The 27,364-nt window shown below is 37.1% G+C and overlaps 1 protein-coding gene across 1 annotated transcript in view; it reads right to left on the bottom strand.

Annotated features, from left to right (window-relative positions):
• Positions 1 to 27,364, bottom strand: part of LOC127641291 (RNA-binding protein 20-like) — a 38,413-nt gene that overhangs the window by 7,528 nt on the left and 3,521 nt on the right. The window contains exons 2-10 of the mRNA XM_052124195.1: positions 21,649 to 22,660; positions 20,254 to 20,315; positions 19,467 to 19,564; positions 15,034 to 15,131; positions 5,505 to 5,648; positions 3,854 to 3,985; positions 2,932 to 3,011; positions 2,224 to 2,845; positions 70 to 162 (exon numbers count right to left, since the gene is read on the bottom strand). Of these exons, the coding sequence (XP_051980155.1) occupies positions 70 to 162; positions 2,224 to 2,845; positions 2,932 to 3,011; positions 3,854 to 3,985; positions 5,505 to 5,648; positions 15,034 to 15,131; positions 19,467 to 19,564; positions 20,254 to 20,315; positions 21,649 to 22,455 (2,136 nt within the window). The 5' untranslated portion in view covers positions 22,456 to 22,660. The remainder of the gene's footprint in view (positions 1 to 69; positions 163 to 2,223; positions 2,846 to 2,931; positions 3,012 to 3,853; positions 3,986 to 5,504; positions 5,649 to 15,033; positions 15,132 to 19,466; positions 19,565 to 20,253; positions 20,316 to 21,648; positions 22,661 to 27,364) is intronic.

Below are 27,364 nucleotides of genomic sequence, written 5' to 3' on the forward strand. Positions count from 1 at the left end.
TCTAGCGATCTTAGTTTACAATCAGAACCTGCAGGCTGTCAAATAAATGAATGGGTGTGTTTTCCTCACCTCACTGTCACCCTTTCTTTCACACTTTGTGGACTCTAAAGGTTTGCTGTTGTGAGGAGAAGCTGATTTCTCTTTGGTTGGATTGTCTTCCTTCTGTGATAAACAAACAAACTGTACAATTAATATTGTCCATTTGCACATCTTGATAAATAAAAAATTAAAAAACGAAACAATGTTATATAATGTTAAATGTGGATTTTGCTGTTTCGGAAGGAAATTGGTACTTAAATTCACCAAAGTGGCATTCAACTGATCACAAAGTATAGACAGGACATTACTGATGTAAAAAACAGCACCATCACTATTTGAAAAAAAATTATCAAATCTAGACAGACCCCATTTCCAGCAGCGATCAATCCAACACCTTATCCTTGAGTAATCATGATAAATTGATAATTTGGTACTAGAAAATCACTTGCCATAATATCAAACACAGCAGAAAGCTATTTAGTTCATTAAATGTAGATTAACATTGTCTTTGTGTTTGTATTTGAGTTGCCACAGTATGCAATAGACTGGCATGTCATAGGTCAATATTAGGTCAAAAATGGCAAAAAAAGAAACTCTAGAAACTCATCAGTCAATCATTGTTTTGAGGAATGAAGGCTATATAATGCTTAAAATGGCCAAAAAACTGAAAATTTCATACAAAGGTGTTCACTACAGTCTTCAAAGACAAAGGACAACTGGCTCTAACAAGGACAGAAAGAGATGTGGAAGGCCAGATGTACAACTAAACAAGAGGATAAGTACATCAGAGTCTCTAGTTTGAGAAATAGACTCCTCACATGTCCTCAGCTGACAGCTTCATTGAATTCTACCCGCTCAACACCAGTTTCATGTACAACTGTAAAGAGAAGACTCAGGGGTTCAGGCATTATGGGAAGAATTGCGAAGAAAAAGCCACTTTTGAAACAGAAAATACAAAAGAAAAGGTCAGAGTGAGCAAAGAAACACAGACATTGGACAACAGATAATTGGAAAAGAGTGTTTTCCCACCCTTGTGGGGTCAGCTAGACTGTAAGATGTGTGAGAAGTGCCGACAAGACAGTCACATCTATGGCAAGTGCTACAGGAAGTGTGGGGTGAAATGTCACCTGAGTATCTGGACAAACCAACAGCTAGAATGTCAAGAATCTGCAAAACTGTCATTGCTGCACGTGAAGGATTTTTTTTAGAAGTTCTAAAAATTGTTATAGAAATTGTTCACGTTATTAATGTCCTGACTATACATTGTGATCAGTTGAATTCAACCTTGAATAAAAGTACCAATGTCTTTCCATAAGAGCAAAATTGGTACATTATTCCAAACATTTGGCCGCCAGTGTATATAATTAATAATTCAATTAATTTATAATATATATATATATATATATATATATATATATATATATATATATATATATATATATATATAAACATTTATAAATATAATATTTACAAATATATATATATTCATAATATTTTATATTTATATAAATTGTTATATAAGTTTTATTATATATAAATACAAATACTGTGTATATATACACTGTACATATAAATATACACATATGTAAATATATATAAATAGTTTTATATTATATAGTAATATTTAAAGTGTATAAACATTTATTATATGCAATAATATTTATATAAATTGTTATATAACTTCAATAACATCATTTACGTATAATAAAAACACAAATAAGATATAATATACAAAGTAAAATATATATAAACAAAAAATTCTATGTTTTAGATTTTTGAATGTGTAATATTCTGAACTCTTGTTAAATGAAATTGTGTGATTCAGTTTTATTCTACAATGCATTTGAGTAGTTGCAGTAAACAGTAAAACATGTTCATGAGTTCTTGCATTAACAACATTGTTTTATGTAAAAATTTCTATGAATGGATGCTGCCTTAAATTGTTCATTTTAAATAAATGTACGTATCATATAACATATAAATGTATTATATATTAATAACTTATTAGCAAAATGTTGCTTAAAATAGTTTTAGATATAGGAGAATAGAAGTACTGTATGTCACACTGTAGAACATGTGAACTACACATATAGTGTCTGACTGTATATGGAACAACAAAGCACAGTATTACGGACTGTATTAAAACAGACAACTTATTGCATATTTGAAATGTCCAGGACATGCCTGATTTTCAGACTCTCTCTCTTCCTTCTCTTGTCTCCGACTCGACCTCTTGCTGCGTCCTCTGTCCTCGGCTATCCGGTTGGAGCTTGTGTCATCTGTCATGTCTGAATCTGAATGTCGAGGTCTGTGATAATCTCCACCCTCCCGCCTCTTAGATTTCCCTTCATGTCTCGGTTGCGCTGCCCTACTCAGTTTATCAGTCTTGTAAAGCAACTCCTTCTTGTAAAAGTCATCTATGGAGTGGTAGGAAGAAAAAGAGGACCCCTGAGGGCTTCTGCGAGAATACCAGTCCCGGCCCCGCTCGTCTCCTGGCCCCATACGTGGACTAATACGGTCTCCAGATTTAAGGTAGGGCTTCCTACGGTCGGACAGCCAACCATTGGGTCTCTCTTCCTCATCATTTCTCCAATCATCTCTCTCGCGTGGGTCCTCGTCGCCTCGGGGGTGGGACGTCCAGTCCCAGGAGGCCCGACGTGGCCCCATGCCATTGTTCCAGTCAGGCCGACAGGGTGGCCCCAGTGGACTGTGTGAGGAGCTACAGGAAGTAAAGCTCGGACTGCGGGATCGCGGACTCAGAGAATGACTGATGGGGCTGCGCGATCTTGCTCGTTCCGGTAGGTACCTACACGGACACATCAGCAACATTTTTTAAATGTATATATTTTCTTAAAGTAGTGTCTTTAAAAATACTTGGGATTTCATTCTCACCTGTCAACTTCCTGCATCTCATCTTGCTCTTTTTGTGAATGGATGTCTTGGATTATAGAGTCAACATCTTTACCTGGTTTCTGGATTGGAGAGGCAAACATCCATTTTAGTAGGAATCCATTAATGAAGAATACAGGTTAACTAATTCTGATTTGTTCACAGATATCTGACAATGAGGCACTTACAATGGAAGTGAATGGGACCAATCTTTAAACATTAAAATCCTCAATGTTTCAAAAGTACAGTTAGAAGATGCTAACAATATGTGAGTTAACATGATTTTAATGTCATTATGGTTAGCGTTTTCCTTGATCTTTTGACATAGAGGATGTCATTGAACTATAAAAACTTACTGTAAGTTTCAGAACTCAAAACTTCCCCTAACTGCAAAAAGAACATTGAAACCAAGCTGCCAAAAGTACTCATTCTCTGCTTCCTCCACATTGTGATGTCACACTATGGTAGACATTTGCATATGATCGCCTTAACAACAACACATACTTAACCTTTAATCACTTCTGTAGCCCGCTCACTACAGATGAGCATTGAGATGGCAAAGAGAGAGCATGTCAGTCATGAGCAGACAGCCAATCATTATAGTGGGCGTTTACAGTCAAGTCTTAAAGGAGAGGTAGCACCAAAACAGAGCGTTTCTGACCGAGGGTAAGAATGAGGATGGAATATGATGTTAGGGGGAGTTTTTTTTTTTTTGCAAAAAACTTTACTAATATTATAAGTGAAGGAAATATATAAAAAACATTTATAACAAAAAGATATGTCATGACCCCTTTAAAGTACTGTATATGTAAACAGATGGGACACAAAATCGGATGTGTCCAGGTTATGGATCTGTGCATTAGATATTGCAGTGTAATTGAAGCCTAATTACAAATACTACTTGGTCTGTCAAAGTAACTCATACCTTTAACTGTAGCTCCTTGTATCTCTTGGACATGCGGATCAGTAGTTTCTGTCCGTTGATGGTAGCTGGTTTCAGCTGGTAGTACTGCACCATAGCTTGAGCTGCCTCCACGTATGCCATTTCAATAAAAGCCTAATGGAAATTTACCGTTAAATCATGCATCAAACATAAAATGTGTCAAATGAGATCCGAAAACATCTGTTAACATATTCTTTTTAATTGTGTAGTAAATCTTCAAGACAGTTACAAGATCAAATGTCAAACTCGGTTGGCACTGAACCCAGAATTCGAACCAGCTGGTCCTAATGGGACCAATCATAAAGTCAATCAAAATTTGACTGATGAATCACGGTGGGTGATTGAGACATCATCTCTGTCAGGGTTTGAATGTACAAAGCATGCTTGCCTAAATCTATCTCCGCTGTACTTCAGTGTGTCCAGTCTTTAGTTACAACAATGATCATTTGTAGTCTGTAGGTTTTAACGTTTTTTAAATACCCACATGACATCAAAATTGGTGTTTTGTGGCCAATTTTGACAAAAATAACCTTAACCATACAAACACATTTAAAATGAACAGTCTTTGTCTTCTGGGAAAATGGACCAAAAGCCTTGATGACTCATCTAGCATTATACAGATTTTTGTCCAATCAAATGCTCTCTAGAATGTGGATATTCCTTCCCCAATACCTTCTGAAACTAGCAAATCATGGTTCATGGTTATGATGTAACTAAAGCCTATTGGCTATTAAAAAAAAAACAACCAATTTCCTTCAAAAAGTTCCTTCATTATATCCCGCCCAAACTTCCCGTTTCAATATGAAATATGTCAAAACAGAAAATAAATCTGACCTCTTTAAAGGAAAGGTGAACCCAAAAAGGAATAGTTCACCCACTTTCCTCATTTACTCGCCCTCGTGCCATCCCATATTGAAAACAAACAAAGATTTTAGAAGAATATCTCAACTCTGTAGCTCCATACAATGCAAGTTAATAGTGACCAAAACTTTGAAGCTTAAAAAGCATATAAATGCAGCATAAAGTAATCCATATGACTCCAGTGGTAACATTCATGTTTTCAGAAATTATATGATAGGTATGGATGACAAACAGATAAATATTTAAGTCCTTTTTTACTATTAATCATCACTTTGACCAGCCGTCCAATTCACGCATAAGAAGACAAAGTTCTTTTTTTGTTTTTGCTGATTCGCATTATTCGTGCATATCGGCACTTTCTGGGTAGGGAGGAAAATGTATAGTAAAAAAGGACTTAAATATTCATCCGTTTCTCACTCACACCTATCATATAGTTTCAGAAGACATGTTTTAAACCACTGGTGTCATATTGATTAATTTATGTTTTATTTTGTGTGCTTTTTGAAGCTTCAAAGTTCTAGCCACCAAACACTTGCACTGTAAGGACCAACAGAGCTGAGATATTCTTCTAATCTTTGTTTGTGTGCAGCAAAAGAAAGAAAGTCAACACATCTGGGATGGCATGAGGGTGAGTACATGATGAGAGTGGGTGAACTCTCCCTTTAAGCGGTTTCACAAAATACATAATTTTTATAGAACTGGAAAAAATGACATGGCATTAAGTAGAGAATGCAGTCTGTAAGCTACACAATTGGACTGAATCTTACGGTACCTGATGTGTTGAGCGCATGAGGATGTAGTTGGTCACCTTGCCAAAGGGCAGGCCCAGGTTGATGACATCATTCTCGGTGCAGCTACCTTCCAGCAAGTTACAGATGTGGACAACACGGCCAGGACATGCTTTACGCTGAAGGAACTGAGAGAGGACAGAGAACGACACACAGTTCTGAAATTATTTTACTTCTTGATAGTCCATACTGTTTAAGATCATTAGTTGTGGATATTGTGCCTGACAGCATGGTTTAGTGCTCTGATTGTAACACATGTTTGAAAGTAGAGAACTCAGTTGTGATTGGCTGCAATGTTACCATGGGAAAGATTAATGTTGGATTGTGATTGGCTGCAATGTTGGAGTGAGTGGGTTATTGTTTTAATACTGGTTCCAAATGTAAATGAACTACATTTTTCATTCTAGGATCATTTTGAGTTTATTAATTACATATATTTGAACATATAAAACTTTTGTGAATGCCACTTGTGTTATGTGATATAGGAAGGTTGTTTGGAGATAATGAGATAATAGAAATGCTTGTCATCTGGAGTTATCTCCATCTCTGTCTATTTGAAATAAATTAATAAGGACTTCAGAGCATTAAAGGGATAGTCTTTGTACTCTCATAATTTACTCACCCTCATGCCATCCCAGATGTGTATGACTTTCTTTCTTCAGCTGAACACAACCAAAGATTTTTAGAAGTATATCTCAGCTCTTTTGGTCAATATAATGCAAGTGAATGGTGACCAGAACTTTGATATAAAGTGAGCATAAGAGACTACATTGATTTAATCCATGTCTTCAGAAGAGATATGATAGGTGTGGGTGAGAGACAGATCAATATTTAAGTTTTTACTATGAATCACCACTTTCACTTCCACATTCATCTTCTTTTGTTTTTGGCGATTCACATTCTTTGTGCGTTTCGCCACCTACTGGGCAGGGATGAGAATTTATAGTAAAAATAAATAAATACTGATCTGTTTCTCACCCACACCTATCATATCGCTTCTGAAGACATGGATTTAAGTACTGGAGTCTTATATATTACTTTTATGTGACCTTTATGTGCTTTTTGGACCTTCAAAGTTCTGGCCACCATTCACTTGCATTGTATGGACCTACAGAGCTGAAATATTCTTGTTAAAATCTTCATTTGTGTTCTGCAGAAGAAAGAAAGTCATATCTGGGATGGCATGAGGGCAAGGCCGGATTTACCACCGGGCCGGATGGGCCGGTGCCCGGGGGCCTCCGACCTGTAGGGGGCCTCCAAGACCCCACTAACTGTGTGACCTCATCCTTTAATTTAAATTAATTAATGAGTGTGTGTTTGTGTGTATGTGTGTTAACAAGTATTTATTTGCGCACAAAAAAGTATCATGATCAGTTTTTTGGCTGTGTTGGCTGTGTCTGATGATGACAATGAGTCAGGTTACCGTGGAAACTGTTGATAGTGGCAAGACCGGCGGTAGAAGATAGTGTTAAAAAAAATAGAATTGAGGACATTGAAAAAACAAACAACATGGATAAAAAACGGTGGAGCAGTGGAGCCACAAAACCAAAAGCTAAAAGGGAGAAGGATAGCAGAGAGGATTTAATTAAGATAAATATTCCAACCATTTCCACTTTTTTCAAAGTCGGCTCGACGCAAATAAAGAGCCTGGCAGCGCTTGCAGTGATGCTAGCGAAGAGGAGTTTAGCGCAACTTCCAGCCTTGCTATTTCAGATGAACCTGAGCATCAGCACCAGCATGACAAGACAGAGAACCACAGCCCGGCTGGAGTGACAGACATCTGTTCAAGTGCTCCCCCACCACCACAGTCTCCGACTCCGCTAGAGACCGAAACCGAAGTAGGCGCTTCGGAAGCCGCTGAAGGCGGCAGAGACCCGGTGGTGAAAGGTAGGTTAACATACATTACCAGTTTGACAGCCTCAAAATGTAGGTCTATCTATTACTTTTCCCTTTATTAAAAATCCAGATTATTATAGATGCGCCAGATCGGCGCCGAAGCCTTCCGAATCTATGTACACCGACCAACTTAAATAGCCAATTTGAATTTGAATTGTGTAAATCTGAATTATAGACTTTTGAATTTGAATTATAAGTGTGATTTTGCCAAATGTAATATTACGTTGTATTTTAAATAGGTTTGAATTAGAATTTTTTAAACTCCAATCCTGGACATTTCATATTTAACCAAATTGAATTGGTTTTTTTTAATGGCACAATTTTATAAATATGTATTTTCAAACAGCACATTTTTGGTTCGGAATTCTTACACTGTAAATATTCTTACACTGTAAAAAATACAGCTTCAAGTTTTCAAGATGAAGAAGAAAATCAGAACACCAAATTCAATATTCTAAAAATTCAGATCTACAGAAAGTGGGTCAGAGATCAAGCTTCCGTGTAAGACATCATTAGAGACTAAAGGGTCTACTTTTATTTGTGTACACTCACAATAACAACAAAATCTTGTGCTTTTGTAAAATAAAGAAAATAAAAAGGGTGATCTATCAGACGTCTCTGTCTCCACAAGCATATTTCTGAAAATTTCTGGGAGGGGGCCTCCAAGATTTTGTGCCCAGGGGCCTCTGCTTTCTAAATCCGTGCCTGCATGAGGGTGAGCATTTTTCTTTGAAAAAGATCAGATTTAATATATATTTGGAGTCAGTTCTCCTAAAGTTCACACAGGTGTCGTAACAGAGTTTAACTACTAACAGCTCACAACCCAAAACACGTCTTCATTTTGAACAATACATTTATTGTTTTATCATTTAAAACCTAGCTAAATTCTTTTTGTGAAATGTTATGCTTGAAAAGTGTGCTGTTTCTTTAAAATAAACACCACTTGATTTAAAAAAAAAAAAAAAAAAACAATGACGTTTATACATTTTTAAATATGCTTACGTGTTTTTTGGGCCATTTAGCAACTTTTCATCAAGTCGTAATTTGTTGTTTAAACCAAGCTTAAAAATAAAAAAAAATACAGAAAACCTTAAACCCAATTTAAAACAATGTTTTTAGAAAATCCAAAAATATTTTCGTGTGTTTTTTTAGAATTACGCATTTGAATTTCATAACAGAATTCCATTAAATTGAATTGCGTAATGTTTAACAAAATTAACAAATTCAAATAAATTATTACAAAATATGTATAACATATATTATGTATTATATTACATTAATACAAGGGTATATTCATATAAAATATAATATAATATAACATAATAAATTATAATACTAACATTTAAGCATTTTAACATTTATGCATTTGGCAGATGCTTTTTTCCAAAGCGACTTACAGAGCCCTTATTACAGGGACAATCCCCCCCCGGAGCAACCTGGAGTTAAGTGCCTTGCTCAAGGACACAATGGTGGTGACTGTGGGGATCGAACCAGCGACCTTCTGATTAACAGTTATGTGCTTTAGCCCACTTTGCCACCACTAATCCCATATATATATATATATATATATATATATATATATATATATATATATATATATATATATATATTACAGTGAGGTGTTTAGGCTGTTTTTACATGATGTCAGGATTTGATTGACAGTAGCATGTGTGAGGTGGGCTCACATGAGTGCAGACATTGAGTCAGAGAGGAGGGTCACCGTTTACACTGCAATTAACACACGGCAGGAGGAGTGTTATGGTATTACAGTATAAGTACCACAGAGATCAGCAGAGTGCATGAGAACCGATTAATTATCATTCTGTTGAATATGAATCAGACAAGATGCAGGGGAACTGTCATCATAATGATCACATAGTCCAACCGGATCATGGTTATCATATACTAAGGTTTTAGTTTCAAATACTAAGATGAATATGAGTAAGTAAAAGATGACATAATTTTTATTTTTGGGTGAACTATCCCTTTGAAAGAGTGTTAACTCTGTATGTGATTGATTTCTGGCTTTTATCCACCGCTGGCTGCTGAGCGATTCTTAACGTTTAAGCAGAGCCTGTGATAATTCTGTGAATGGCTCTCTGCCAGCAAAGTCATGTTAGGTCTACCTCCATAAACAGATACAGAAATAGCTTTTCAAACAGGCTGTTTATACATCTGCTATAAAAGAAAGCAGCACTGTTTTGAAGCTTGTTCAGTTTGTAAAATATTGTTTAGTGACTAGATGTTCTGGCAAGGACAGAGTCAAACACAACCCTTGCATTGCATTGAACCTCTGATGATTTGTGCTTGATGCTCATTGGCTGGCCTGGAATACCACTCACAGAGACTGTCATTTACACACCCTCATGTTGTTCCAAATTCTGGAAATTCTTCCCAATCTCATTTTCACTTCTGCATAGTCTAACTTGCCATGTCATAATTGGTCTAGAAACACATTTTATACATGTGGATTGTCAAATTGTAATTATTATTTTTAATTTATTTTAAAAAAAAATTCCCAAAAATTCAGGAGAGAGAAAGATAATTTGAGAGATTATCTGCACTATACTGTGCTACAAATTAGGGCATGGCAATAAATATTCACAATATTATAGTGATGATTGTAGTGTGCTTTTTATTTTGACATTACGTTCCTAAAAAGCACAACATTAGACAAATTTCACAATCCTTTAGGGTTGCAAAATTAATCAAAATAACATCAAAATCTCAGTATTGTCATATGTGATTATTAAACCGCAAAAGGCTGCAATTTAATGCAATGAATACATGGTCTGCGTGAACAGGTGATGCATATTTTGTGAAAACAAAGTGCTGCACATTTTGAACTTTTGTAACCACTACAAGTTATTATACAAATCTAAACATGAGACAAGGTATCACAGAAATGACAGAGGTGACTTCATTTCACCAGAGTAATGAGCAAATCTGACAAATGACCGTGTTCGGCCAAAATAAAAGCTCCAAGTGAAAATAAATAAATAGGACAGAAATATATTACTATTGTACAAAACAAACATCCATCCATCTTCAACCGCTTATCCGAAGTTGGGTCATGGGGGCTTTTGACACAGAAGACATAGGGTCGCAGCTCCAGCAGGGGGCCCCAAACTTCCCTATCCCGAGCCACATTAACCAGCCCTGACTGGAGGATCCCGAGGTGTTCCCAGGCCAGTGTGGAGATGTAATCTCTCCACCTAGTCCTGGGTCTTCCCTGAGACCTCATTCCAGCTGGACATGAATGAAACACCTACCTATGGAGGCGCCCAGGGGGCATCCTTACCAGATGCCCAAACCACCTCAACTGGCTCCTTTCGACGCAAAGGAGCAGCGGCTCTACTCCGAACTCCTCACGGATGACTGAGCTCCTCATCCTATCTCTAAGGGAGAAGCCCGCCACCCTTCTGAGGAAGCCCATTTCGGCTGCTTGTACTCGCGACCTAGTTCTTTCGGTCATGACCCAACCTTCATGACCATAGGTGAGGGTAGTAATGAAAACTGACCGGTAGATCGAGAGCTTTGCCTTCTGGCTCAGCTCTCTTTTCGTGACAACGGTGCGATAGAGCGAGTGCAATACCGCCCAAAACAATTGTTTGTTTGTTGCAGAACAAACATAATCCTCATAATAAAAATACTACTTCTAATAATAATAATAATACTTTATTATTATATTGTATTATAATTAAATTCAACTGGGCTTTAAAAGTAAGTGAATTTGTAGTTTTTGCACACCATTTTCATAAAAAAAAAAAGACTATTTATAATGGTGCATCTAATTAAGAAATTATTAAATCTCGTTCTTTGCATTCATTAAGTGAAAATTTGTGGAAAACATGCCTTGATAATTATTTTTTTTTATTTCAGCAAACATGGAATCCGAGTAAGACTTCACTATTTGTATTCCCCGTTGCTTCGCTTTATTTATTCAGAGTTGTTGCTGTGCTGTTTCCTTAACTTTCTATCACGACCTGCAGCGATATTGCGCTACAATAGTGGGGTTTCCCTCTTACATAATACTCTGGGATTCCCCCAGTGTACCAGCGTATATAGGTGATCATGAGAGACTGTCGATATTTTACATTGGTGTGTATAAATGGGTATAGTTTATAGTGTATGTGCTTTTCCAACTCTAATCCCAGAAATGTTCAATTCTTTCAGCTTTGTTGACTTGCTGTTGGGCTTCATCCTATGACGTTTGTTCTCCGGTCTGTTCACACACATGCACACTTTTCAAAAACCAATTTGGCACTTAAGCATTCACATGGCCACATAAGCCGCGCTTTCCGGGAGATACCTAGATGTGTTAAACTGCTTTTTCTTAATCCCTTAAACGGTGTAAGGAAATTGCCTTTTTCATTTACGCAGCTTCAAAAACCCTGGAATAAACCGATTTCTTAAGCACTTGTAAACGTGGTCAGTGGCTGTTTGGTTAAATCCTTTGATGAAAAAACTAAAAACTTTTAATTCAATTTTAGGACAAAAACATAATTAATATCATCAATCAGATGAAAAAAATATTTCATTTTTCCAGCCAAATCGCCCAGCTCTACTACAAATACATTCCTTTCTGCTTTCTTTATCTAGACAGGGTTAACACTGCTTTAGATTGGCACTGGAACACGTTCTTCTCAAAGCTTTCCTGGGCAGTGAATTTCACAGATCTCCTGGCATTCCCCCTGCCAGGAAGCCTTTATCCCCCAGGATCAGTTTACCATTCTGTGGGCTGAAATTAAATTCCCAGCCCTCAAAGAATCCTGGAACACAGCACACATCTTGATTACTTGGCTCTACAGATTTGACTGTCTATACTGGAAAAACCGAACCCAATATTTCTTATACTGTCCATGTATGTTTAAGTGATGCACAGATTACATTGATAATGTGCATTACATTGATAACATTAAGGACCCTTACTTCAGAAGCCTTGTGTTAATTTTTTTATTTTTTATTATTTACACAAATATACTATTCTTTTTGCCAACTTTTCCAATGTAACTGACAAATACATACCAATCTTTTTGAATTGAAAACACTTTGACACAACTGACTTTGTTCAGCCTCTCAATCTATAAGCTGCAAAGTAAAAGCGCCGCCAACATACAGCTGCTGTGCGGCAGGTGGGTTTTATAGGAGCTAACATTAGCCAATACCTTCACTGTGTACACCTCTGAACTAAATCGTAAATAACTGGACTAAAAAGACCTGTTTCTGAATCATGCTAACCCACTGCATCAAATACCATCCTGTACAGGACATCTATTCAATTATAAGTGGAAGACATCTGGGCAAGGTCAGAGCAGCACGACTCTAATCCAAAACAATGCTTCACGGCATCCATATGCGAGGATCCATCAGTCACACTCAGCACACACAAACAGCCGTCTGTCTAAGCTCTACTCACATTACTACGGTTCATACAATCACAGATCATGTGCGAGATGATTCTATTCTCTGGCAATGAGATCAAATCGATCAAAATAGCCTGTCAGAAGACAGCCCGACAACATTATAAGAGTTACACAGAAGCAAAACATTTGTTATGATGTTATGAAAGTACTGAAAATTAATTATGCAGTGGCCTAAAAGTATTTAAAGTAAAATTGTTTAAATTGTCATTTTTAGTCATTTTAAGGTTTTATGGTTTGTTAACATTGTGTCATCATGGTAATAAAGTTGTCAAATTGGCTATAACTTTACACAGGAAAGGTTATTAAGTGATTTTATAACACTCATTTTTAAGACACATATTGTTTATGTCTTCTGGCTATACTTTTGAGACTTTTTAGGTTTAAGGATTGATCCCATTCTCTTCTATTGTAAGTGCCTCAGTGTAACCCAGATTTTACCTTTTTTTTTTTAAAGAAAAGGAGGGGCAAGTCAAAATATTTTTTTGTGTAATCAACATTATGCCACAAATGCCGTTGATTGAGCTTAACTTGTATTAAACCCGGAATATTCCTTTAAATAGCACAATCAGTGCTGAAATAGTGTTGACAAGTATTTAAATGAGGTCATTGCAATTTTTCAGTGTAAACACTGTTAATTTTCATGTTAATTTGACTTACAGAATTACTTTTTGCACTTATATCCGCTCTGTTTTCTCATCGCATTGTTTTTATTTTAAGTGAATAGGCCAATAAAAAATCAGCACAAGCATGCAAACAAATGGTGCTTTTAGCTGCCACAATTTATTCTCAGTGAATTCCCTTCTGAGATTATATTAAAAAAAAAAACACTGAACAGCTGATCTTAGTTATAGTCAGATCTTAGAATAGTTTTGATGATCTAAGTAATCTCTACCTTTAAAGTCCTTTCAGATTTGGTTTTCACAGACAGCGCACAAAGTTAACATTTGCCGAGTGTGAAATGCTGGGAATTTAGCTAGTAAATAAAATATGGAATAATAAGCCACTTGGCTAGTAAGTTTTTAGGCAATGCAACAACATATATGATTTTTCTCTATGTAAGAATGATATTTCCCGGTTAAATTCAAAAGATGCCTAATAAAGTAAAGCTAAGTGTCTTCTAAATAAAAAACTGTCCATCAGACATTTATAACTCCAGAACTCTAAGTGGTGAGACATTCTTGGCATCAAGCCACCAAAACAAAAATATAAGGAACAAAATAATGATGGGTCAGTGGTTTTGTGACAGATTGAATTTCACTGAGAGACTACACTGTAACATATCAGACTGCATCAAATATTCAAGGGAAAAACAGCTAGTCACTGTTCTTTTATTGTCATAGGGACAACATTTTCTGTAATGAAATAATGCAAAATACAGCCGGTAAGAAATCATTTTGGCTGGTAAATTTTCTCAAAATCACAGTTGTGGCAAAAAGCTAATTTGAACACTGGTCACACAGTTAATGTCCCAAGACGATATAAACAAATGTTCCGTTTTCACATGGAAACAGATCTGTCCAACAGGAATAAAGCCTGATGTATTTCCACCTCATTAACACAGCAACAACTTAACAACCTGAACTGCGTGCAATCAGCCTCTATTCAATTTCAAAATCTAAACTTGCCAGTTGCAGATACAGAAACTATCCCCTATTGATGCTTGTGAATCACAATTTATTCTGAGCCTCTGTAAAAACATGAAACTCTTAATACGTAACCAGTGACTGCGCTGCACAATGCTGCTGGCTTCCACCTGTTCCCTAAGTGTTGTGAAGATGGCTCAGTTGTCCTTTGAATAATAACCGTTACAGTGTGATAATAAGCAGTACGTAATTTGTCAGTCAGTGAAAACAGCATGACCTAGACATAAGCATGCTCTGTCTCCATTCTCTTGGGTCTATTACAAAGCCAGTGAGCTAAGAGTGGGAAAAAACAATGCTATGATATAAGCCGACAAACATTCGGAGAGATAACAACCTCTTCAGACAGAGTTGGGTGAAGTTTTCAATATTACAAAACGTTAAAATCAAGTTTTTATTATCCAACCAACAGCTTAGCTTAGCTTAACTTAGCTTAGCAAATCCAATATCAAATGAATAAATATGTCAGAATATTTTCCTTACAGAAATTTCTTCAAAGACTGTATTTCCAGATACCCGTTTCGCTTAATGTGTCTTTGTGTGGTGCTAACCGTTGTCCCTGATTGCTGTGAGGTAAATCCCGCCCCTGAGAGAGGAAATGGCTTCATGGCTGTGGCAGGCAAATATGGAGCACTTCCAGTTGTAACATCTGTGGAAAACAGGAAACAAAATGTTTCACAAGCATATTTTTAAATGGTACATGTTTATGATGACTGCAAGTTTGTAAATTGGATGAGCTGCCAACTGTTCCTGGAGGTAAATCACTAAACAGTTTCTTATAGGCCGATACTTTGGCAACATCATCACCATGTCAGAGACGGAAGTGTTGGCAAAAAGAACGGTGTGAACAGTAAACCAAACCTGTAGTTAGCTGACCCAACAGTCCTCAAAAGTTAACTGTTACCTTTAAATTGCCTAGTTGAGCTAAATTGAATGCCCAGCTGTGCCGTTGGCTGTCAAAATCGCAATGTCAAAAACCGAGGGCTTCACTTTTATTGAATTCGGTCTACACTGTTACAATTTTTCTCATCAAAAAACAGTAAAGAGCTGGCAGCAGGGTTGCCAGCATGTTACTGTAAAATTAACGGTGTCTTGCTGTCACTTAAATTAACAGCTAGATCCTGTTTTTACAGCTACAGTATACAACTGTAATTTAGCTGCATATAACTTTCAAATGACTATATACTGTTGTTGAAATTAACAGCTAAGTTCCCAGCATGCAATGCAGCATGAAGAAATTACTTAATTTTTTTTTACTATTTACTGGTTTATTTTGATGAGGTTTTTGTTGAAGTCTAAGTTTGTCACATATTCCCTGTTAAACTAAGACTTCTATTTAGTCTGAATAAAAACTTTTGCACATGTTTTTTTTTTACAATTTTTGTAGCCCCAATGCATTGTCAAAGCATACATACTTATTCAAGCACAAAGGCTTATGGGCATTTCCCATAGGGGTGTTGTTTTTCATAAAAAATACACTGTTCAATCCCGGCATCATTGTACATTTAATATGCACATTGCTTTAAAACTTAAAACTTTAAAACATTTTAGGTGTTGGTCAGAAACATCATGAACACTAACCATGTGCCACAAACTAACATTTTCATGGGGGGTTTCAAAATATAAGATTCAAAATGTCACTATAGCTTTCGCCAAGATGATATCATGATTTTAAATGTTCATTTTCCTCTAATGCCTTTCATACAACAGCTTTTTACCATAAAACTAGTTAGTTAACAGTGAGCCTGCTCTTGATCTCCCAGAATGTAAAATTTTTAACAGCAAACTATAGTATTTAAGAATCACAGTAGATTGCTAAAGAATTTGGCTGTAAATGTACTGACTGGACTGAGGAAATCATTTCCAACTAATGGCTTTTCAGTAAACATTTTATTACAGATATGTTATTAACTCATATCATTATAATAATAGTATAGCTAAGAATATTTCTGAATTTATGAAGGCTTTGTTTTATACTTTTGTTTAATTGATGATTATAACTAGCTGTGTTACTAGCAATGGTGTACCCAAACCTAGCTGGCTTTGAACCTGAAGGCTAATTGTATCCTGTATCTACTTTTAGCAATATTTAGAGGAGCTTTCTAGCTAGCACTAGCGGCATAATCTCTCAATTCTAACCAAAGTCTTTCTAGCAAGTCAGTCCACTGGCAGCCATCTTTGAAATGCTCACTGGCAGCTAGTTTTCTATGTCTTTATCTCAGATTACGCTAAAAAACAAACATTTTCCGGCTTGTATAGCTAATGCGCATTCTCGATTTGATTGAAAGCGATGTCTGTATCTAAAAGGTGATTGGCTCTTTTATCTGTAAGGCAGGACTTTCTTTCTATATCCATTGTCCTTTGGGCATTCCAATTTCTCTCATTCAATTTAATAGAATTGGCCAGTCTCTGCCAAATAGTCTCTGATCTAACACAACAGTTTGCCGGCTTTCTGTCAACACTAACTGCGCATGCGCTGCAGTATTTTTAACCAGTGGGATTTGTCTATTGGTAAAATTATTTGACAAATAAAAATGTATTTCCAGCATTGTCGCATTTCCTGTTGAAACAGGAAGATGGGCAAGCAATGTCGAAGGGCTTATCCTTTTATAATAGCCATTAGACTTTAGTTTACATGACAGACCAGCAAACTTACATAAAGCCACTTTGTTTGCAACCAACTGATGGTTGGGAAAGAATACAAGTAAATAAAAATAAGTATAAGCGTTAGCATAACTGAAGACACACAAATTACCCATTTGTTCGTTGGTAATGCTAGTTACAAGTGGTATTGAGAGGAGGGGGGGATTCTCCTTCCAGAGAGCATTTTATTGTACACAAAGTTGTAAAAAGTATGCCCCTGCCAACAAGATAAGTTATTGATATTTTTGGTCCATTTTCTGAAAGAGAAAGTCTCTAAATTTTAAATGTGAATATATCATCATCTCCTTTGGCCCAGCCTGGGGCATAAGCCACCACGAGAGCTCTCCAGGTGTATCCCATCTCCTTCATGTCTGCCTCTACAGTATATCATGGCGCAAGTTCATTTTTGGTTGAGATTTTTTCTTCCCTTGTGGGTTCCAAGTTGAGGGCTTGAATATATGCTAAAAGCTAATTTCGTCAACTTTTAGAAATACACTAGCATATAGTTGGCCTCCAACATACATGGACTAAATGCCACAAAACTTTGAATTCATGCAGACTTTAAGGGGATCTGAAAACCATCTACCCTATGAAAAAACACTTCGTATAAATGTTTAAATACATTTATACGAAGTAAGAACAATTCACATTTCTCTCTTAATATGCTATTACATGTACTTGAAATAAACAATATACAGTATCTCACAAAAGTGAGTACTTATTTTTGTCAATATTTGATTATATCTTTTCATGTGACAACACTGAAGAAATGACACTTTGCTACAATGTAAAGTAGTGAGTGTACAGCTTGTATAACAGTGTAAATTCGCTGTCCCCTCAAAATAACTCAACACACAACCATTAATGTCTAAACAGCTGGCAACAAAAGTGAGTACACCCCTAAGTGAAAATGTCCAAATTGGGCCCAAAGTGTCAATATTTTGTGAGGCCACCATTATTTTCCAGCACTGCTTTAACCCTCTAGGGCATGGAGTTCACCAGAGCTTCATAGGTTGCCACTGGAGTCCTCGTCCACTCCTCCATGACGACATCACAGAGCTGGTGGATGTTAGAGACCTTGTGCTCATCCAGCTTCCCTTTGAGGATGCCCCACAGATGCTCAATAGGGTTTAGGTCTGGAGACATGCTTTCCCAGACCATCACCTTCACCCTCAGCTTCTCCTCACCTGGTTTTCGCCACACACACTTGACACCATCTGAACCAAATACGTTTATCTTGGTCTCATCAGACCACATGACATGGTTCCAGTAATCCATGTCCTTAGTCTGCTTGTCTTCAGCAAACTGTGGCTTTCTTGTGCATCATCTTTAGAAGAGGCTTCCTTCTGGGACAACAGCCATGCAGACCAATTTGATACAGTGTGTGGCGTATGGTCTGAGCACTGACAGGCTGACACCCCACCCCTTCAACCTCTGCAGCAATGCTGGCAGCACTCATATGTCTTTTTCCCAAAGACAACATCTGGATATGACGCTAAGCACGTGCACTCAACTTCTTTGGTCGACCATGGCGAGGCCTGTTCTGAGTGGAACCTGTCCTGTTAAACCGCTGTATGGTCTTGGCCACCATGCTGCAGCTCAGTGTCAGGGTCTTGGCAATCTTCTTATAGCCTAGGCCATCTTTATGTAGAGCAACAATTCTTTTTTTCAGATCCTCAGAGAGTTCTTTGCCATGAGGTGCCATGTTGAACTTCCAGTGACAAGTATGAGGGAGTGTGAGAGCGATGACACCAATTTTAACACACCTGCTCCCCATTCACACCTGAGACCTTGTAACACTAACGAGTCATATGACACCAGGGAGGGAAAATGGCTAATTGGGTCCAATTTGGACATTTTCACTTAGGGGTGTACTCACTTTTGTTGCCAGCGTTTTAGACATGGCTGTGCTGAGTTATTTTGAGGGGACAGCATATTTACACTGTTATACAAGCTGTACACTCACTACTTTACATTGTAGCAAAGTGTCATTTCTTCAGCGTTGTCACATGAAAAGATATAATCAAATATTTACAAAAATGTGAGGGGTGTACTCACTTTTGTGAGATACTGTATGTTTATAAATGTTTTAATTGTTAATTTATAAGAAAAATATTGTTTTTAAAGAAAATTAACAAGTCTTTGTCTCTGCCAGTCCAAACACAACTGCGGTATTAATACATGTTAAACAGTGCAGTGTCTCTCTGTACATAGTCCACTCCCCTACTACCAAAACGATGATCCTAAAAATAGTGTCGTCTCTAAAATCACGTCCTATACCCCCTCAATCTCTTGAACTTTCAGCACTCACGATGTAAGGCAAAGAGGATATTTGACTTACCTTGACTGGCAGCTGCTGAATATGCCATAGTGTTACTCAGTGCCATGTTGAGACATCCCTCAGACGATGCTGGAAAGTGCACTGCTCCGAGCGTCGGGCTGCGAGGGGGACAGTACTGCTTTTAGATTCTGAATCCCAATGCAACTGGGCTAACTATATCTTATCACACAGCTCAAATTCAGGTCATAACCTCTTTATATGGTAGAAGATATGGTAGAAGAAAATATGAACTGTGTTTAATATAGAGATTGGTTGTACTCATAAAATGCTTAACAAGAGTATTACAGGCGATGAATGGTACATAACAAAGATTAAATTTGACCACGTTCATACAAGACCTTTAAACATATCTTGTTTCTACACCAAGTTAGCAATGATTTCTGTCAGTATTATTATCGTTAACAAAAGCTAAAAAAAAAAAATGTCATTACTCCAAAACTAAGTGTACCGTATCCACTAGACGGCCCTAAAAATGTAACACCAATAAACATATTTAAATGATATTAGTTAATGCATTAACTTTGGCAGCCCTAAAATACTAAATGAAACAATACATTTACTGAAAATAGAAATGAAAACTAAATTAATGCAGAGGACAACTTAGTAGTCAACAAGTAGCAAGTATCAGCTAGCTACTAATATCAACTAACATGATTACTACAGCCATCCACGTGTGAGCATGTGTTGATTGTTGATCACAATTATAGACAGTTAGTTACCTTAACAAAACACTATACTCTACATCCATCAATGAAGGTTTTAACATGGTATTTTCCTCTGTACTCACCTCTCGGTGTAATGCGAACAGTTTTGCAGATGCAACTTGCCCTTCACATGCTGGTCCCAGTCCTGAGAACAGCACACACACATAACACACATACATACAAACATACATACACAAACATGATATGTCAGTCTTCACTGTGATCTAACTCCCACAGAGCGAGAGATTCCGCTGGCGTGGCCGCTACATGGCCAATTAGAGAGCTAGCTGTTCATGGTGGAGAGAGGGAGAGTTGAGAATGAAAGCAATTATGACGGACTTCTGCAGAACAACTGTGCCCTCACCCTCCAAACCTGATTCCTCTCAACACATGCCAGCTGCCACAAAAACTTTCACACCCTACTGTACTTCATGAGCCTACTGATTTAGCCAAATATTATGAAAAACTCTGTCAGTTCTGCAGAAATAACATGAAAACAACAGATGCTGGAGTTAGAAAATATGGTTCCAGTAAGGCACTTACAATTGGAATTGAATGGGGGCCAGTCCATAAACATTCATATATACACTGTTTCAAAAGTAGAGCCACAAGACGTTAACATCATACATGTTAATAGGATTTTAGTGTGATAACATTTTTGTTCTACATGACTTTAGTTTATTCAAATGTTTGCAGGTTTCACTGCCATTGTGTCATCATGGCAAGTTGTAATATTGGATAACTTTACTCTGATAAGGTTAGTCCTTGATTTTATCACACTAAAATCATGTGCACACATATAATGTTTACATCTTGTTGCAATACTTTTTAAAAATTAGGATTTTAACATTTATGTACTGGCCCTATTAACTTCCATTGTAAATGACTTACTGTAACCGCCATATTGTTTTGTTGATTTTTTTTTGAAGGAGGGACTAGTCTAAATAGTTTTTTGTAATAATACATATTATGCCAAAAAGTGCCATTTGAGCTTAACCTATTTTGAACCCGGACAATCCTTTAAAGACGTTTTGATCTAAAGGCTAACACTTTACTGCTTGGAAGAGTTCTGTAGGCAAATATGAATTGTGCCCATGTATGAACTTTATTATAAAAGTATATTGTTGATTATTCTTTTGATGAATTGGACCCGAGAATGAAGGAAAAGTGGCCAACAAATGCCCAGTATAAATGGGAACTCCTTCAATACTGTTTAAAATGCAACCCAGGATTTTTTTTGGCCACTACATAATTCTCATACTTCAATACTGAAGTATGGATGAGTAGGTGAGTCCAAACTTTTCTCTGGAACCACTCATTTCATCTCTATGGTATGGATATAACACAAGTTGAACTCAAAGCTTGTGAGAATTTATTGTAAAATAAAGACTCCCGTAAGATGGTGTTTTGAATATTTGAGGTTAATGTGAATGTGTAATTCTTTCTTCAATCTCACCAAGCAAGTCTGACCTACTCACCTTCAAGTTGTAAACCTTCTTCTCACAAATGGTGCACTGATGGGGTAGGTGTAAAGGTGTGGTTCCGTGATAGTCATTGAGCTGGTGGGGTTGTAAGGACAAGGTCACCCTCTCCTCGCTCTGGTGGAGCTGCGGTTGCTGTTGAAATACCCCTTGCCCTCCTGTGGGTGGTCCAACTCCTGGGCCACATGCAGCATTGAACTTAGGATCTGTCGTGGGTTCCTCAGGGTTATACAGCTCTGCTCTTGAGCCCACAAACCCTGGTCCGGTAGGTACCCATGGCCCAGGACCTGCTCCTGTACCCATATACATTTTGCCAAAGTCCATCTGGCCTTTCCATTGCTCCTTGGGAGCTGATGAAGAGATAGATTGCAGGTTCTGATCATTGCCTCCTCCCATGAACCCAGTTTGTTGAGTTGGGATCTCAGAATAGAAGTCTCTCTGAAAATTGCTTTGGGCATTGTTTCTTGGTTGTGTAGTAGCTCCACCATACTGTCCTCCATCACATGTCTTACTAGTAACCACTGAAGCCCCTCCCAGATATCCAAACTGCAAGCGACGGTCTGTGTCCGTCGGATATGTTCCAGTCTTTTTACCATACTCATTGTGCTGGTTGGCTTTCTGATTGGACACGCCACCAAAGGAAGTGGGCCTGATACCGGTGGGATTTGGGGAAAAACCTCCACCAACTAGCGTTCCCAGGGAAACGTTTGGGGGTGGAAAGGCTATGGGTGGTGGTGGGAAGGCCACGCTGTGGGCCTGGGCCATGTTGGAGCCTCGGAGTTGGTTAAAGAGAGGCTGGGACATGGCCACATTGGAGAGGACCTGATTCAGGACAGTGGCTGCGGCAGCGGTGTTGGTGGTCTGGGCAAGTTTGAGACGGTGGAGGGTGAGCTGGGCCTGAAGCTGAGCCAGCTGAAGACTGGCAGGACTCAGCAGCAAGTTCTGACCCACTCCACCTAGAGCTCCCCCCAGAGGAGCTGACTTACTATCGTGCTTTTCTCCTGAGGTACTGCAAAGAGAAACATAACAAATAATAAGTTACATAAACATAAGCCAAAAACAAAGCTGATCCAGGCTCATGAATACCAACATGTACACCATTTATCAACATTGAACTTTGTTTAGCTTATGCTGCAGTACAACATTTTAAGAACATACACTCATTGAGTACTTTATTAGGAACACTATGGTCCTAATTATGTGCCCGACATGGTCTTCTGATGTTGTAGCTCATCCGCCTCAAGGTTCGATGTGTTGTGCATTCTGAGATGCTATTCTGCTCACTACAAATGTACAGAGTGGTTATCTGAGTTACGGTAGCCGATTAATCTATTATCAGCTATTTTTATTTTCTTTGGCTTTCTGTTTTACTTTTTAATAACCATTTAAATCAAGCAGTTCTGTCATTTGGCATCTAAAACCCTTTATGCTTTCATAGTCGATCCTTTTTTCCAATAAACTTCAGTATATATTGGTGTTCTGATCTTCTGCCCACTGTGATGACATCATCATCATCATAGGATTTTCACATTGTACATTATACAAAATCTTTTCGCATTACACAATTTTCCTCCATATTGTGCAGCTCAAATGTGGAGTTAATAAAATATGCATTCCAGTTGACTATCACATCATTTACAATAAAAAAATACTTTCTTTTGGTGCCTCCCTGTGGAAATTTCACCTGGAAATTGGAGCGTACAAATGCCTATACATTCAACAACACTTACAGATTCTGCCACTTAGGGCAGTGGTTCCAATTTCGGTAAACACAGGCTTTTGACCTAATGTTGCCGAATTGAGAGCGTGATCAGTCGGATGGATGGAAGTGCTTACAAACAGACTTGTTTAAATTCAAATATGTGCCAGAAACAAGAAATTAACCATGACTGCCAAAACATTTGAAAAATGCAATTTTTCTTAATATTTCAACTTTACAATCTGTGGTAGCTGGGAAGTTCCTAAGCAACTACCAAAATAATTCAAATTATTTAAAGGATATTGCTTTGTAATGCCTCAAAGTATTGAAATTGTCTTTGTTTAATTCAATTCTCAGTCAAGAGCACAAACTCTTGACTCCACGTCCCTGTTTGAGTAGACTGATTAATGCGCTCACATGCTTGTTAAATTTAGCAAGCGCAACTATCAATCATAATATCTGTGCAAGTCTGATACCATCCTCGATGAGCGCACACCCTCCTAGCCAAGTGCCAGGGCTGAAAAGACGTAGCAAAGAACCAAGGGAAAGTTCTTACAGTGCTGAAAGAAGAACTAAAATGGTACCAGCCATGCTAAAGAGAATTTATTTTTAGCAAAATATTTATTTATAGACTATGTTTTATTAGATGTTTTTAGTGTACATATATCTTTTAAATGCAGATCAATTTAATTTAAGTTTAGTGATGTCACCCTTATTGAGATCCCCATTGGTTTGTGCTAGAACAATGCTGCTATATTTGAAAATTATAACATCTGATATCTTCAAAGTAGTTAGCGACTTCTCTTTAGTAGCCTTTCATTTCGCTAACAGGTTTTTCTTTAAAAGGATATCTTGACTATAGTTTAACATTCTTCAATTATGAGTAGCCTGTAGCTTGGGAAGCAAGAGTTTCAAAAACACTGTCATAGGGTTATTCAAACAGTCAAGAAATAGAGATGGAAGACAAGTTCTCAGATCCTATCCTATCAAATTAGAATTTGTGCAACTGAATCTTTTGGAGGGGGGATTAACACCTCTCCACTGTGGTTCTGGAGTAATTTAATATTATGATATGGACATAGAGATCGTAAAGTTCACACATAATTATAAGAAATCCCTTCTTTCTGCACACCCGAAGATGGATAACATTTGCTTTATTGTACAAACATACATATCTGCAATACAAATTTTGTCCAAAACCTTTATAAGTTAGCATGAAGGAGACAGACCTAGACAAAACGTGAAAGAACAAATTCAAACATCTACACCACAAGCACATGACTACGTTAGTATTACAAGCAATAGTCTCAATATAGAGTTGCAGATAGAAATCAGCAACCACGCTACCTCTGTTTAAAGACCTCCTGATATTCATACAGGGTTGCAGTGATTGTGATCTTCCAATGACATTACACAGCAAGAGCTGGGCAAGGATAACCAACAGCCCACATAGTTCATATAGAGTTCATAGTGAGTTGCTTCAATTCGCTGGCAAATGCTGTCGGCTAATAACTGCTGCCTATATGAGAACTAACGTGGTCTTCCTCTAGGGGGTGTAGAGTGAAAAGCGTAATCCTTCTTCTGAATTGAAATAATCAAGTATGCATTTCATTCCATTGTAAGGAGCCATTTAGACCAAACGCATTGTTGTTAAAAAAAAAGAAGCTAGATGCAGTGTAATGCATTTAACAGAACACAGGTGTCTTGAGACACACTTTTAAAAGCTGACGTTCTTTTTTACCTCTCTAAGGTAGGTGGTGAAAGACTTCCATCTGACACATGTTTACATAGAAAACAATACAGAAAGAACACAGACGGACACAAAAACTAAAGTTGCTGCTTCAGTTTAATATCGTCACATTATGTATTTGAATTGGAATATAAAATATATTGGTTGTAAACCCTTTGTTTTAAGGGTTTATAGAGGGGGTTCATTAATGACTAATAAGCCATTTACAATTTAACTAGCATGTTATAAATGCTTTGACACCCTTGACACACAGCACGAAGAAGGACACAAAAACGAAATTTCACCAAAAATACAATTAAGTATCTTCTTTGATACCCCAGTTCAATTTTTATTAAATTCAGTAACTGAATTGGAATATTAAAGATATTGCTTATAAACCCTTTGTTAGGGGTTTATAAGAGGTTCATTAATGACTAATGAGCCATTTACAAATGCATTACAAATCATTGATTTGTATTAATAACAACATGAGTAAAAGGGAGACTTTCATGCAGTACTTGCCAAATAGTTAGCAATTTAACTTGCGTGTTATAAATGCCTTGACACACAGCAACCAGACGGACACAAAAACTAAACTTCATAAAAACTACAATTTTGCATCTTTGCTACCTCAGTTTAATTTGATCAAATTCAGTAATTTAATTGTAATATAAAATATATTGTTTATAACACCTTAGTTAAGGGTTTAATTAATGACTAATACACCATTTACAAATGGTTAATTAATGACTAATACACCATTTACAAATGGTTAATTAAATGTCACTAATACACCATTTACAAATGCATTATAAATCATTAACATGTGGTTATCACAACATGAACAAAAAGAATGACTTTCATGCAATACTTTCAAAATATTTAGCAATTTAACTAAAATGGTATAAATGCTTAATAAGTATAATTTAAGAGGAATTATATAATTTTACTTTGTGTTTATATTAATTTCCATCTTGACTTGTTTTTTCACTTTCCTGGTCACATTGATCTCAAACAAATGGTGCTAATGTAAATGTGTCCCGTTACCTAAAGTACTCTGGAAAAACACTTTCCTCATGCTTATTCATATAGCAAATATGAAGTAATAATGCCTAATGACCATTAATCTATACTGGACTTTATGTACATAGGTTTCTAATGTTGGAAACTCCTTATCAAATTCTTCATATGTTTCCACTTTGCACTAAGGTACAATTTCATACGTTACTAATGTGTTATTAAGCATTTGTAAGATGTGAGGTAAAATGGCTCACTATTTGGAAAGTCTCCATTTAAAATAATGCTGTTAAAACTGCATACAGAATAAATTGTTTATTATGTATTAGTAAATGGCTTATTAGTCATTAATGAACCCCTTATAAACCCTTAACAGAGGGAACGTTAATGGAAAGTGTTACAAAGATAGTTTTACTTCTGTTCCGAATAGTGCATGACCCTGCTGTATATAGATAACCCCTTGGCTTAGCATATTGTAGACTCTTAATAAAGAGTGCTGTTGGACATTACACCAGTATTGTTCTACCTTCATGACTCAGAGCCCAAAATACACCCTTGACACACAGCACGCTCATCTACCATAGAAAACCAATATGGTCTTGACGGCTGCCAGCTCGGCGCAGTCCTGAAGCTAAGACCTCTCACATAAACACAGGATCCAAGTGTCAAATGCCCTTGACCAATTAATGCGAGTCATTCTTAAGACAGTACATTAGCTGGGCAGAATTATACACCATTGTTTGTGTACAGTGTCTTTGCACCAATCAGGGTCATGGGATAGACCATGCTGCGTGACTCGTTGTGCATTTCTAGCTAATCCAGGGATAAGATAGCATGAGTACAGAGGTCACGTCACCCTGACCTAATGATACAGCCATTGTTGTCCTCAGAACAACTGTTCCATTTTTATTAAAGCTGAACATCTGGCTGTCATTGGATGAACATGGGTTACATTTTGTGTCACCAGTTGATGAAACATTTTTGTTGTGATAGAAGAGTGGGTAATAAAACAGCACTGGTACATGTACAACCCCCTGTTATATAGCAACATCATCACACAGGAAATAGACATGTTGCTGAGATGCGGTTTTTGGTCCTGTGGTAACCAGGAAGTAATCGCGCTTACATAAACAATGGTGTGATTCGGAGGCTGCGTTTTTGCTTTAAAATTACATTTTGACTCCACTGATGTTTAGGTTTAGGGTTGGGTTTAGGGTTATTAAAATAGACATTTATGATGACTGTATTATTTCATAAACTAAAAATAC

The sequence above is a fragment of the Xyrauchen texanus genome, chromosome 50, assembly GCF_025860055.1.
Source record: "Xyrauchen texanus isolate HMW12.3.18 chromosome 50, RBS_HiC_50CHRs, whole genome shotgun sequence".
Classification (NCBI taxonomy): domain Eukaryota; kingdom Metazoa; phylum Chordata; class Actinopteri; order Cypriniformes; family Catostomidae; genus Xyrauchen; species Xyrauchen texanus.